This window comes from Ammospiza nelsoni, chromosome 19 (genome assembly GCF_027579445.1).
Source record: "Ammospiza nelsoni isolate bAmmNel1 chromosome 19, bAmmNel1.pri, whole genome shotgun sequence".
Classification (NCBI taxonomy): domain Eukaryota; kingdom Metazoa; phylum Chordata; class Aves; order Passeriformes; family Passerellidae; genus Ammospiza; species Ammospiza nelsoni.
This window is the reverse complement of record NC_080651.1, coordinates 12,272,126-12,285,025: the sequence shown is the minus strand read 5'-3', so window position 1 is coordinate 12,285,025 and position 12,900 is coordinate 12,272,126. Positions and strand designations below refer to the sequence as shown.

At 45.0% G+C, this 12,900-nt stretch overlaps 2 protein-coding genes across 3 annotated transcripts in view; one reads left to right on the top strand and one right to left on the bottom strand.

Moving 5' to 3' along the window:
• The first annotated feature begins 40 nt into the window (after positions 1-40).
• CENPX (centromere protein X) lies at positions 41-1,345 on the top strand. 2 transcript variants are annotated; one of them, XM_059485518.1, is made up of 5 exons: positions 41-117; positions 192-243; positions 312-365; positions 569-657; positions 792-1,345. In XM_059485518.1, the coding sequence occupies exons 1-5, from the start codon at positions 79-81 to the stop codon at positions 804-806; spliced, it is 249 nt and encodes an 82-aa protein (XP_059341501.1). In that variant the 5' UTR covers positions 41-78; the 3' UTR covers positions 807-1,345. The 2 variants fall into 2 exon arrangements, with proteins under 2 accessions (XP_059341501.1, XP_059341503.1); XM_059485520.1 differs by having other exon boundaries at positions 51-117; positions 572-657.
• Positions 1,346-3,483: 2,138 nt separating this feature from the next.
• The window catches only part of ASPSCR1 (ASPSCR1 tether for SLC2A4, UBX domain containing), a 32,919-nt gene continuing 23,502 nt past the window's right edge, over positions 3,484-12,900 (bottom strand). The window contains exons 13-16 of the mRNA XM_059485517.1: positions 6,652-6,703; positions 5,876-5,945; positions 5,369-5,544; positions 3,484-4,787 (exon numbers count right to left, since the gene is read on the bottom strand). Of these exons, the coding sequence (XP_059341500.1) occupies positions 4,774-4,787; positions 5,369-5,544; positions 5,876-5,945; positions 6,652-6,703 (312 nt within the window). The 3' untranslated portion in view covers positions 3,484-4,773. The remainder of the gene's footprint in view (positions 4,788-5,368; positions 5,545-5,875; positions 5,946-6,651; positions 6,704-12,900) is intronic.

Sequence of the window (12,900 nt, the reverse complement as noted above, 5' to 3'; positions counted from 1 at the left end):
TCCCCCGGAACCGCTCCCTGCCCGCGCGCGCTCCCGCCCGGCGCGTCCCCGGGAGGCGGGCCCGGCCGCGCGCGGGCCATGGAGGAGAGGGGCGGCCGCGCCGGCGGCTTCAGGAAGGTGCGGCGGCCCCGGGCGCGGCCCCGAGCGGCGGGCGAGGCCCCGGCCCCGCTCACCTGTTCCTCTCTCCGCAGGACACCGTGGATCGGCTTCTCCGCCTCCATTTCCGGGACGGGAGGATCCGAGGTACCGGGGCGGCGGCGGCGGCTGGGCGGGCCGGGCCCCCGCCTCCCGTAACCGCCTTGTCCTTGCAGTTAACGCGGACGCGCAGCTGCTGATGGCCGAGCTGCTGAAGGTCTTCGTGCGAGGTGAGCGCGCAGGGCCGCCCCGGCCCTGGGGGGCTCCCGGCCGCCCTGCGGCTGCTCCCGTCCAGCCCTGACCGGAGCCTCCCGGGGCCCCGGGCCGCCTCCCTCCTCCCAGCACAGCGGCCCTGGGTCCCGGACGGGACGCCCCACGTGTGACAGCTCCCGGACCCCCTCACTGCCCTTCCCTTTCTTTCGTCGCCCTGCAGAAGCAGCGGCACGGGCAGCTCGGCAGGCCCAGGCAGAGGACCTGAACAAGGTGGATATTGAACAGCTGGAGAAAGTATTGCCACAGTTGGTATGTAACTGTGCGCCTGAATTGCATGGGAGCAGAACGAGGCTACGGGCTGAACACTCTAATCCTCGTCCTTTCGGGAGTTGTTTTGAGAACCCAGCCTCTGTCCTGACTCACTTGCTCCTCTTTCATTGCAGCTTCTGGATTTCTAGAGGCCTCCTGAAGCACATGTCACCTGTCAGCAGACAGTCCTGGCCTGACACGTGTCTCAGCCTCAGAGACACTCTGGGACAAACAGTCTCAGCTTTTTCTTCCTCTGCCATTTTGCTTCTGTTTCCTCTCTCCTTTACCAAGCACAACACAGCCCAAAGCAACGATGCTGTCAGATACCATTTTTGAAAAGAGGGTACCACAGGCTTAATTTGTTCAGCTGAGTACATAACTGGTTTCCATCTTGCTGCCTTACTTCTGGTAGCAGAGGCCTGTATTTCACAACATGGTAGGAAGCTGTTGCTTTCTCAGCTAATGTGAGAAAGAGGTGCTGCTTCACAGAGATGCATGGAAAGACTTAATGGGAATACCATCCAGCCTTCGGGCTCTCATTGCCTCAAGCAGGCAGCTGTAACAGCAACTCCAGGTGCAGCTCCAAGCCTTCCTAATGAATAGGTCATTAACAGGAGCTTACTCACAGGCTCTTGCCAAAAGCAGGTAACTGATCTTTATTTTATAAATAAACAGTGTCTGTCCCTCACTACCTTCCAGTATGTCTCGGGCTGTGACATCAAAGAATGCTTGAAACCTTTTAACCATTCAATATTCTCCTCAGAGGCTGCTCCCCCTCTGCTATAAATTTGTTTTCACAAAGAAACATCAGTAATTTAAAAACAAGTCTCCCTTCCTTGTGTAGGCTCTTTGCTCCAATTCATCATCAGAAGTCAAGTTGCTTCAAAGACTTGCAGAGCTTCCCCCTCACCCACCCTCTTCCCTAAATCTTTGTAGGATGAAAGGAAAAAAGGACAAAATAACAAACAGCATGTGTGAGAATCCCACATCACGGGACAGGCTGGCCCCTCTGGCAGCACGGGGGGGCACTGTGAAATAAGAAACCTCACACATGTGGGCAGGAGCCAGGAGCCCGAGTGGCGTGGCTGAAGCGCAGGGCTGGCTGCACGGAGGGCTCCGGCGCTGCCCCGCTGCAGCAGCAGCAGCAGCAGCCAGAGCAGCAGTCCTTGGCTCAGGAACAGTGGGTCACTGTGAGCTAGGCGCTAGCAGGGTCATCCCTCAGGACAACCACCACGAAACCTCACAAAAACTGCCGTTCCATACACGTTCTGTGACAGTACCAGCCTAAGCAGTGCCCAGCCCTCAGCACTGCGGCCTCTCAGCCAAAACAACTGTTCAGCTGTACAACACATGCAGTGAAGGAACTGACCTAGTTCAGTTGTCAGCCCCACAACTATTGGTAAAAAAAAAAAAGCCAATAGCAAAAAAAAAAAAAAAAAAGGCAAGTGATACTACCTTTGAATGCCCTAAAACCACAGGGATGAGTTTGAGTTCAGCTACTATAGCAAAGTGATACTGAAACAAAACCAATTCATCGGGTATCTGCAGGTACTGCTCTTCAGCAGGGCAGGAATCCTTGTAGCAATCCCTCCTTTAGTGAAGAGCTCACCATTTTAAATGTGGGGGTGTACTGTCCCCCTTAAAGAATTCACTCCTACTTCCTTGCCTTTTCCAGATTTCAGGTCCCTGTCTCTGCCTTCACCCTGACACCTACTGAAACAGCAGTGCCAAAGATGCTGCCCTAAAAAGTCTCAAGATCCTTTCCCTGATACACAGAGAACTGCTGACGTGGACATCCACAGTAAAGCAGCAATTGAACAGCAGCAGCAGCTCAAAGTAACTTTTTGTATAGGGAAGGGGAATAAGACCTCTTGTCTAGCTATTGAAGGTAGCAATTTTTCATTATTGTGGTTAAACTGGGTTTGATGACAGCTGAGTTACACAAAGGACAAGCATGGGCAGAACTGCCTGAGGGAACACAGCGATGCAAAGCCCTTACACTTAACACATGAAACTGCCCCAGGAATATTGATATTACTGTTTGTGTACCTAAACTTGTTTTTCCATGTCAGGTATTTGCAGGGGATAGTTATGGACCTAACCCTTTACAAAACCTGACATAATTAGAGCAGCTAAGAAAATCAGTTAAGCAGATCATAATATTTGATGTCACCTGTGCTCTTCAAAAAATAAGGACTAGCACATCGGAAGGCACACTGCAACTTCCTCCCAACCACACTGCTTCTGCATGTTCCAATCCTGGAAACCAAGAACACCAGCACAAGTATTTCACCACCTATCACTAGCAACAGCTCCTGGTTTCCCCACAGGATATCCTGTACAAATTCAGCAAGGCAGCTCTACTTCTGATTTGTGTGACATGAGTAAGCCTGACACAGCATCTGAACCAAGATACTAACAGTCATATGCAGCGTGGGCTCAGCCCACACTTAATCCACTACAGAGTAATAAACTTTAAACATTATTTGACTGGGGGTTTTTGTTTGCTGTGGTATGTCTTTTATAGCCTATCAAGTGGCAGAAGGGCTTGCTTTCCTCAGGGAGGGTTGAGTGCAGGAGCTGTACACAGTGCTCTCACGTTCCCTGTTCACGTCTGGGTATCAAGTAAGAAATCAATCAATTTTTTTGCTAAAGCATTCTGCACTCCTTCTGCTTTGAGTCTCCTTCTTCCTCTTCCACCTTTCTTTCATGCCTCCCCCTCCCTCCAAGTTTCTTCAAAGCATTTGTGAGCATTTGGAAGTAATTAGACCTGAAGGGAAATGTTGGCCAGGCAGGGAGACAATGACAAGTGCCAGGAACCCAGGGTGCCCTTTCTAGCCACTTTGAAGTTCATTCAGATGGTACAAAGCTCCATTTTGCTTTGTTGAAAAAAAACGGGAGGAAGGGAATGAGGCATGACAGGCCAATTGACAGGAGAGCAGGTTCCTGTGAACTGACAGACACACCAAGTGCCAGGGCAAGAAGATATTAAAGGCACTGACCAAAAGGGCCCCCGTGGCCACTCTGCTTTATTACACCTACAAATTGTGCAGATGCACACGTAGCGCAGAGAGGAAACAAGGAAAATGGAAAACATGGTATTACTGTACCATGGAACCCCAGCTCTCCACAAATCACTGATCCATGGAGAAGACTTCAAATAAAACCCAGCACCACGACTGCCATGACACAACAGAGTTCATCTCCAGTGTAAGGACAATTCTAACCAACATTCGTCCTCCCACGTCTGCAGGAGACAAAGATCTGGACTGGGCCTTTTCCCTGTACACCCACTGCAGTGCAGAGCACAGCTACCCTGCTCTGGGAATACTCAGGCCACCAACCAACTGTCATTTGAAGAGACCCTTCAACTGGATGTTTTTTCCCTGGCTGTAACTAATTACAGATGGTAATTATACACAGTGAAAACAAAACTAGAGCTTAGGGCAGAAACAAGCTCAACAGGCATTCCATGAACAGACACCTGTGTTCCTTGTTAACAAGATTCTGGCAACTGAACACAATACAAGTGCAGCAGCTTGGGTGCTTCACAGGACTGTTCACTGATCTGAACTGGTTTAAGTAACTTAAGTGCTTGCTCTTCATTTATTTTCCAGCCATCTATGTCCAGAATTATCAGCAGCACTAACCCTAATCACTAAGAAGCAGCAAGAAGTTTTGTTCTAGGCACCACTTAACTATTATAGGTAAAACTGAACCAGATTTTATCTTGCCACTAGAATTGAGGCTAGATTCAAGTGATCTCTGAAGGTGGAACTGAGAGGATTTGAATTTAAAAGTATGGATAAAAACAAAGTCCTTTGCAGAAAGTATATAGGAATCGTGTCCCCCTTAATTCTCTATTCTTGTTGTTTGCATGCAAGAAACCTTAAATTTAACATCTAAGCTTGCTTCTGTAGTCACAAAGACCACAAGCAGGCCCTCCACTCCTCCACCAGCTGCAACTGGTATCTGAAATAGCCATTCTCTTTTTATAACTAATGTTCATACAGATTAGATCTCTCCATGGCCACCAACACCTTTTACACATTCTTAGTAAGTTCGTGGAGAAGAAGGCACAGCTGACAACTCAGTGATCCAGCAGCCCAGGATGCTTCATCTCTTCCCACCTACAAAATAAACAGAGCACCATTAAAACACTTAACATGGAATTATCACTTACTCATTTCTCAATAAAGCAAGAAAAAATTATAATGGACACTTGGTTGCAATCTTAATTATGGAAAACCCCTACTGGTTTGCAGTGAAGATTAAAAAGAAGACCAACTAAAAAATTTAAGAGAAGTAAAAGTACTAAGACTACAGCAGGAGAAGCAAAGTTATGCCCAAGATTTAACAGATTACATGGGCCCTTGGTATGTACAATACCCTGCCCATTAGTATTTGAACTACACTGGCAGAGTGTAGAGCTCAGCATACCAAGAGCAGAATACAGCTAAAAATGCTACAAGCATGTGGATTAGGTATCAGACTTCCCAGTGTTCAGAATCTGCATTCATATACTTCTCCAATGAAGGCTGAGGTTCAAGTCACCAACAAATTTGTGACCGACAAGCAGTGAACCAAATGTCCTGCAAGCATAAGCTGACATCTGCACCAATACCATCAATATCCAGCATGTTTGGCAGAGAGGAGGCTGCCTTTTGGGGCAGTTCAGAAGGAGCAGAGCTCTCCTATGATTCATTGATACCTGGAAGCTTCAGCCATTTGGGTATTTTCCCAGGGGCTTTTCTAAGCACTTGTGGAGCTCCCTGAGTGCTGGCTGCTTCTGGCTGCTCAATGGTCTCTTTGTCACTTCCCACTTCTGGCGCAGATAGGGATGGAACCACTGATGCTAAAGTTGATGAAGCAGAAGGAACTAATGATCTGGACAAACATCAGAGAAAGGAAATAAGCAAATAGAATTAAGCTTAATTTTTCATAATAGCCCCCTGTACCACCACCACCTTTAAAGTCAGATTGAAAAAGCTCTTCTTTTTCCATTGTAGAAGCACTAGTATTTACTTAAGTCACTGAAATCCTACTTTGCAAAGGACTCACAAAGCTATGAAGTCAAGCATGACACAACGACTGCTTCTGGACAGGAGGAAGTCCTAGCATCTTCAAAGCACTTTTCTTTGTAGTAAGATGGGCTCATTTCATCCTTCCCACTCCTGAAATACTAAGGTATTTGCAACTCTACTCAACCCCAACATACCTGGCTACCAATAAATCAGCTGCAGAAGGAGAAACTGCAGAGCACAGCAGGTCTGATTTCAGGTAACAAGCTGTTTAGAAATGAAATCAAATCAATCATTTGTTAACATAGATACATCAATCACCACAGTATCACATAGCTCTCAGCTGTATAAATACCTGCTGTAAAAAAATACCTGCTGTATACTAGAGTAAATCTACATCACCTTCCTCCGAATGACACAGAACATTACTAAACCATGCCTGTTTCTTTCACGACTCAGAGGTGTTCTATTTCATCATTCAAACCTCAAGACCTTGACATTTTCTTTCAGTGCTCATCTCAGGAACTTTTCTGCGAAGCCACGGCATCCTTTGGGCCCTACAGGGATTCTAAGCATAAACTAGAGATGCCAAAGATTCAGATCTGCTCTACCATCTCCAGCCAGTCCACTACCACAGGAGCTCTGCAGAAGCATTTCATAGACATTTGTCTGGTTAACATTTCGAATGGGATTTTTTTTCCTATGGAGTGATTCTTCCATCATTCTTGATCCCAGGGCAGATGATGCCCACTCCCCAGCCTATCAAATCCCATAGCAGAGGTACAATGTCTACATCTGTGCTCAAGGTAACTGATCAAACCAGCTCTGAAGAGCTTTTGCCAGTCAGAATGGGGACATTCATTCCCAAGGACTGCAGTTTCTTTTGACAGAAGAACTCTGACAGAAAGGATGCAATACTGACTCTACTGCAGGAACTACACAGTCAGCTGCATGAGAAAGGAAATTCACTCACCCCTGCGCTCCTTGCATCCAAAATGAATCACAGCAGTTGGGAAAAGGTTAGCCTGAAGCAAAAGGGGAAAAGAAGGTATCACTGTCTGTAGATGCTTTCACAGCTCACTGTGAACATCAGAGGCAGGTTAGACAGCTACAGACAAATTCATGGAGTTCAAGTTAAGGTCACTAACCATCTGTAATTCAGGAAAACTTAAAACTTGTGCAGAGCACAGACCACTCAGTGTAAGACATGAAGGAAAATGTTATGATCTGATGCACTAAACAGGTGATGAGACCTCTACAGCAAGTGCTCACCGCAGGAATGCCCTGCCATTCCTTCTCCTCTGTCCTCATATCTCAGGCCATTGTATTGCACCCAGATTCTCTACTGCTGAGCAGATAACATTAATATGATGAAGAATATTCTGAGTGGCTGATACCGAGAGAAGAAAAATTCAGCTATGCCTTTCCAAACTCTATTCTAAATAATGTTATTACATTTACACCCTGTCTATAGTTGAAACTTATCTAGTTTCACCACCTTTCCAGGATTAAGTATTTTCTTTTATAAATTCAACCTGAACTCCTAGTTCTTACTTATCAGAATAATTGCCATAACAAAACATTTTTTTCTATCCAGTGGGTTTGGTGGTTATTTTTTTTTTTCCTTTTATTTCAATGGAAGTCCCTGTAATTGGTGTCCATTTCCTCTTGTCCTTTTACAGGGCACTGCTAAGAACTCTGGACCATATTCCTAGCTGTTTCCATCTCTTTTACTACACACATTGACAAGACCCCCACAGAGCTTCTTTTTTTCCAGGCTGAACAACCTTGACTCTCTCTCTACCTCTCCCCAGATGCAGGTCACTTCAGCATCTTTTGGTCCTTTTCTGGGCACCAGAGAAACTGTGAAACTGGACTCACACACCCCCTGTTCAACTGAGGAATCACAAATGCACCTGTAGGTATCAAAGAGGGACCTACCTATGGAGGTTGCTCTGTCACCTACAGTGGCCCCAGTGTCACACCATCTCTTCAACAAAACTCAGTGATACATTACAAAGCACTACAACACCACACCCAGTGGTGAATCCAACTGTTACCAAGGGAAACACAGAGCAAGAGAGACAAACTGACTAAATTTCATTCTAAAAACTGACACTACTGCAAGCTCAGGCTTAGATTTTTAAAAGGGTATGATATGCAGAAGATTAATATGATATGGCATAACCAACTGTTCCAGAAAGAATTCTGAAAAAATAACCATCATATTTATTACATGCATTATATGCCACTATAATACTACATAAAGAATAACTAGCTGAAACAATTCTGTTAAGTTTTTAGGAAGCCTTGTACTAAGAGACAGGTAAAAAACCAAATCATCATGGTGTAAAAGAGGGAAGTACCACTGTAGCCAGAAACCATACAGCCATGTTAATTAACAGTCTACATCTTCCCTGGCAAAATGGTAACACTAAACTTGTGACACGGATCCAATAAATAAATAAATAACCAGATAAAAGCAAGGCAATGCCCCACTTGGTATCACTCATACGTACTTGGGAGCTGTGTAGGGCAGACTGACTGCTCTGGAGTTTTCTTGAGCCTCTGTTGCCACCATCAGCCCAAGCTGGATACTGGAATGATGGTCCTTGGACCCAATCCAGCACAGCAATTACCAGAGCTCAAAAGAACCCTGATCTTCACAGAGGAGGCTGTGGACTGCTGCCTAATATGGAGACTAATAAAACTGTATTAACTGAAGGCAAAATGAAATAGCTTCACCTCTCTTCCTGCCTCCAAGCTTCAGAGGAGCATATGGTGTTATGCATTTCTTTGACATTAATCCAGAGGCCACAGAAGGCTGTGTCATGCAGCACAGTCAACATCACGCAAGGCTGAAACAGGAGACATTTATCACTCTGCTCCAAGACTCAGCTCCTGCTAAAGCATCCAGGCAAATTCACATCCTTGAACTGACATTTTAGCAAAATAATTATTTATTAGGTCTTTTAACATTTCATTCCTCAGTCAACAGGGCCTAAGGTTGCCTGTTCCAGTCACAAAGACAGCTCTCCATAAACTTTTTTAATTACAAAGTACCAGACATGGTTTAGAAATCCCAGAAAAAACTCTCAAAAGAGCTTTGATGTTCCTGCAGCATTCGTCTATTTAGGAAATGGGTGCCTTAAAAAAAGGCCCCCCCCAACACACATACACTCAAGCCCTTTTACACACAACATCCTTTTCATGCCAGCTGCAAGTTGGAAAATGAGGTTTTTGTAGTGTGTTAGTGTTGGAATTTTTTAATAACCTCCCCTCTCTTTTTTTTGCCTCCCGACCAATTATCTTGGTAAATAATTAACATTCTGAAGGAGATAAGTAAGCACAGAAACTCAGAACTCAAAGCCCTTTAGTTCAAAGCCCTGCCCTTTTCTCTCCGTTTCCCTGCTGCTGCCACTGAAACTTCCTTGTCAATCAAGCTCTGGGCACACACATCAAAGCCTTATGTGGGAATGGCCCCAAGGGGTCAGAGAAAATTCATGGCAGGGCCTGTGTGAGGCACAAAGAGAGAAAGAGTGAGAAATACAGACCAAGAGCTAGACAGACTCACTCAACAAACAAACATATAGATAGACTGTGCCCCAATATAAACCTCTACCCTATTTACTCACAGGTCGTCAAATAACCATAGTTCACAGTTTCAGGATCCACGTTCACAACCATTTCCTACAGCTGGCAGAACACCAGTTTGAATGTTTCAGTTCAAAATCTTAATTGAAAGAAACTTAAGGGGGCTACACAGCAGCCCTGCAGTACACAGAATGCAACACCCTCCCCAGGGCTCCTTTCCCTACATCCCTATCCGTTCCTAGGGGTCAGCCAACATGGAGTCCCTTCTTTCCAAACCTCCACCCAATAAGGTTTTTTTCTCCAATTCAAACAGACTATTGGCTCATGCACAGAGCCTTTGGTCTAGCTTTCTTTGTGTGGAATTGTCAGGTACCACCCCAATCCCAGCACTCCCTGAGGCTGCAGCACAGAAGGCAGCCAGCTACACCTCACCTGGCAATTCTGCAGCCAGTCATGGCAGGACCTAACACTGTCCCAGAGTTTTTTGTAACCTGAAGTATTTAAATCTGCAGCATTTTCACATGAAAAAATAAAAGCAGGCCAGTAGAATGATTCACTGTCCAAGGACTGTCTCGGCATAAAGATGAGAAGGTTTTAGATTCTGTCCATGAAAACACATGAGCCAAAGTCAAAGCCTTCAGTATTCTCCAACACCTATGAATGTAATGATCAAAAGCACTGGGCAAGCCATCACCTGAAAACTGTATCCAGGTGTCAGCTGCTCTAATGTTTGAAGTTGTTCTAATGCATCTGACAACGTTTCTAGAACAACTCTGCAGTTCTTCACTGCATAGGGTTCCTGCAATAACATCTGTGAATCAGAACAGATTTTGAGAACTCTTAGGAGCCTGCCAGGTTGACCAAAAGAATGAAAGGATGTTCAAAACAACTAACTCAAAAAGCTCCACTCACGTATGTGCAGAGAATTACTACAATAGGATTGAGCCAACAGCCAGTTACTACACTCCAACACCCAGCATTTATCTTCCTTGCTGCTTTGATTTCCAGCCAAAAAACCTGCCATTCTGACTGGGGAAATAGATGCTATTAATCTATTGAACCATAATGTTCAAATCACACTGTCCAAGATGTATTTACAACATACAGTCATCTTTACTGCACCAATACCTAAAAATCCAACTGAAAATGGTGTCCCGTAGTGCAATTATATAGATGCAATGTAACTAAAAATACTTTGAGTTTGTGGGTTGTTTTTATTTTTGTGGGTTTCCTGTTTTTCTTTCTGGTTTTGGGGGCTTTTCTTTTTTATACAGATGAAAAACTGAGACCTAAAGAGATAACTTACTCAAGGTCTCACAGGATGGCAGCAGCAGCAATAAGAACTAAGCAAGCAAGTCTCAAGAGCCCCATCCAAGGTCATAATCACAGGACAGCTTTCTTCTGAGGGAATAGAAAGTCACTGAGGCAAGAAGGAAAGGAAGTCGATATCCTGCTTATTACCCTTCTCATTTAATAAGTATCATTCTAAATGATACTTACTTTTTCAAATCTCCTCAGATTTTAAAAAGATGTAACACAGATTGATCCATCTACTTGGTTACAGTTGCAGAAGTTTAAATGAACACTTTCTATTTCAGAGATCAGAAGACCTCATCAAGCCCCATTTAGTCTGAAAGTACAGCTGAGTAACTCCAGTTTCACCCAGAGACAGCGAACGGCTACTCGGACACTGCGGCGGTGAGCGTGGTTTGTGACAGCCTGGCTGTGGAGTGGCACTGGGGCTGCTGCATCTCACATTCCACGACTAAAATATCCACTTCAGAACAACAGTCCCTGGTGAATCCAGCTGTGATACAGCAGAGACACATTTCTGCTTTGTTTTACTGCATGCTTTAGTAACTTGTTCTCTAGAACAAAGAAAATATTTCAGGCAGAACCCTCCTCAAATAACACCTCAATACTTCCTGTTTCTCAGACATACATATGCAAAAAATCCTAGAACAGAGCATTGCAGATGATGCACATTATTCTCGGGAAGCTGTTCTCTTCCCTGGCAGCAATGCTGTCAGCCAGGCAGAGGCTGCTGCTGAAGGGAGCTTGCAGCTGCCAGAAGGAGCAGCATTCTTTCCGTTACACAATCCGAGAAGATCAGAGTGCCACAGGTCTGCTGCTAGACTGATGTTAGGAAGATGAATAAGAACATTAGCACTTCAAAGGAACACGCACATGGAAGGAGAAACCCAAGCTACCAACATGAAATACTGCATAGTATACACACCCCAAACACATAAACTAGCTCTTGGAAAAGTCAACTGGAAGGCCGGTGGATCAAAAGTTTCTCCAGCAAGAATGCACAGCATTGCTGAGACAGAAATAAACACCACAGTCATGGTGAAAGAGGCAGATCAAGAGGTTCAAGTTTATAACCTGAGAACAAAGCTGCCCAATGTGGGCTTCAACTGCCAGAAGAGATGGATATTCTGTGGCCAACATGGAGGAGATCTGATCCAGCTAGGGCAAGGGACCTTTAAAATTCATAAGGCAAAGATAAGATTTAAAACCATTGTTTTGAGAAGGGTACTTACGAAGACATCCAAGTACAAAGAACATTAATTGAGACCTTGATAGCTGAGATCAGAAAGATCTGGCCTTCAAAACTGGCAGTAGCAGTGAACATTCTGGGCAGGACTTCCACTCCAAATTCAGTTGTGCAAGAAGCCTCTCTTGGACCAAAGAACCCAGCTGTCCTGGAAGCCAGCATCATGAGGCAAGCATATGTAACAGACCTCACCACAAAGGGAAGGTGAGATTGCTACCGAATGCAGTCAGATGATAAAATCCTGGATGGAGAAGACTAAGACTTTTAGGTGAATACCATCCTCTGTGCTGGATGAATTTCAGTATTAATTGCAATTTTCTTTGCCACTGAGCGCAATAACCACAAGGCCTGCCACAGGAAATGCCTCTGATGAACTGACTCTGATGAAGTAATTTTTTCTGAAATTGCATTCAGACTCTTGCCAAGGGAGAAGGTTTCATCCTGCCTGAGTCGCAGTCAGGTTCACCAAACAAGCCCGCCAGACACACTGCCCAAACTGGCATTAATAAATGGGATATGGAAAGAGAACCAGAGACAAAGAAAAGAACAAACAGCTCATCTGGATTTCTGCCTCATGGTATGTGACAGAGGAAACACTCAGTGCACTCTAAGATCTGACTAGAAGACCTAAGTATTTATGTGGAAGCCTGTGGAGTCCTGTAGCTCCTCTGTAGACAGAGGATGGCCTCCTGCCCTCTCTGCTGCCTCGACTTTTCCAGTGACTGGTACTCCTACTTTCTGCTAAATCTTTCCTAGTATTAACACAGCAATCAATGATTTTTTTTTCCACTAATCCACTCCAAATGCACTACAAAACTGCCTGTTTCTGGGAGGAGAAAGAAGCTAAGAAGCAACTCTGAAAAGCTCAGACAGCCTAGAAAAAACACAAACAAGCCACTGGAGCTACAAGGAACTCAAAGCCAAGTGCTACAACAGGGAAGCCTGTGGTTGATCAGCTCTGGAGAGCAGAACATTATAAAACACTTCAAGGGACATGAGGAGAAGGCCGCCAGCAAAAACAGCAACAACAAAAAATCAAAGCAATGCCTTGAAGTCTTTATGGGTTCC